At 51.2% G+C, this 1,014-nt stretch overlaps 1 protein-coding gene across 1 annotated transcript in view; it reads right to left on the bottom strand.

Moving 5' to 3' along the window:
• The window catches only part of LOC122192663 (protein FAM168A-like), a gene marked incomplete at its 5' end in the record, with an annotated part of 14,732 nt that overhangs the window by 12,454 nt on the left and 1,264 nt on the right, over positions 1-1,014 (bottom strand). The window contains one exon of the mRNA XM_042893285.1: positions 645-770. Within this exon, the coding sequence (XP_042749219.1) occupies positions 645-770 (126 nt within the window). The remainder of the gene's footprint in view (positions 1-644; positions 771-1,014) is intronic.

The raw sequence follows: 1,014 nt of genomic DNA, 5'->3' as shown, positions 1-1,014 counted from the left end.
GGGCCATGAAGGCTGTAGGGCCATGAGGGGCTGTAGGGCCATGAGGGGCTGTAGGGCCAAAAGGGGCTGTAGGGCCATGAGGGCTGTAGGACCCCATTTCCCATTTCCCCATTCCTGTCCTCACCCCTTTGCTTCCATCATTACCACCAAGGCTCCTCACCACCTTCTTCATCCCACTCTTTTCCCCCAAATCCTTTCCTACTGCGGTACCTGCAGCTCAGCTCCTGTTCCCCTTGATTTTAAGGGAGGAATCTCAAATGCAGCAGCACAATAGGGAGGAAAATCACATCCAGGCATGTGCTGAACTGCAAGGGAAAACTGCTGAGTGACAGCTCAGCTTCTACCAGTTACACTCCGACATTTTATAAAGCCTCACCATTTGGGAAGCTGAAATTAGGATGCAGAGCCCACATCCCCTGTTGGGGTTACAGCCCCTGCTACACAGAATGACAGGGACACCCCTTTTCCAAAAGAAAGACTTCCCGACACCCAAACCTCGTGTTGATACGAGAGCAGACACGCTGGGATGGATATTTCACCCACGTGAGATGCTCTGCAGCCTCGCAGAGGGTCCCTGAACATCAGAACTAAACCCTCCAGCACAAAACAACTGAGAAAAACCCCAGAAGAAAAGGTTTATTTACTGAATGCTGCAGAAGAAGCCTGATAGGTTCTGTTCTCGGTCCCAGTGTCCACTGGGAGGTGGAAGGTGCCCTCTGTGGCACAGGAGGAGGAGGTCTGTGGCCAGGCTTGCTTCATCAGAAGTGTAGCTTGAGTGAGAAAGAAGAGAAACATTAGAGCAAGGAAGACATGGCCACCCCCATTCGTGGCCCACTGGAACCGCTTTGCTGCCCTCCTTTTTCTCCCTCTTTTAGGACAAATTCATGTAGGAATTTCATACTGGGGTATCCCATGGTGGGATGGTTTGTGCAGTGTGTTGTAGTGAACTCATCATCTCTTCCATATGACCTCTTCCACAAAACCCACCACCTCCTCCATAAAACCCATCACCTC

The sequence above is a fragment of the Lagopus leucura genome, unplaced genomic scaffold (assembly GCF_019238085.1).
Source record: "Lagopus leucura isolate 7727_CA_CO unplaced genomic scaffold, USGS_WTPT01 177-5_obj-0_obj, whole genome shotgun sequence".
NCBI lineage: Eukaryota > Metazoa > Chordata > Aves > Galliformes > Phasianidae > Lagopus > Lagopus leucura.
Note: the sequence above shows the minus strand (reverse complement) of the source record. Positions and strands in the feature narration are given on the sequence as shown.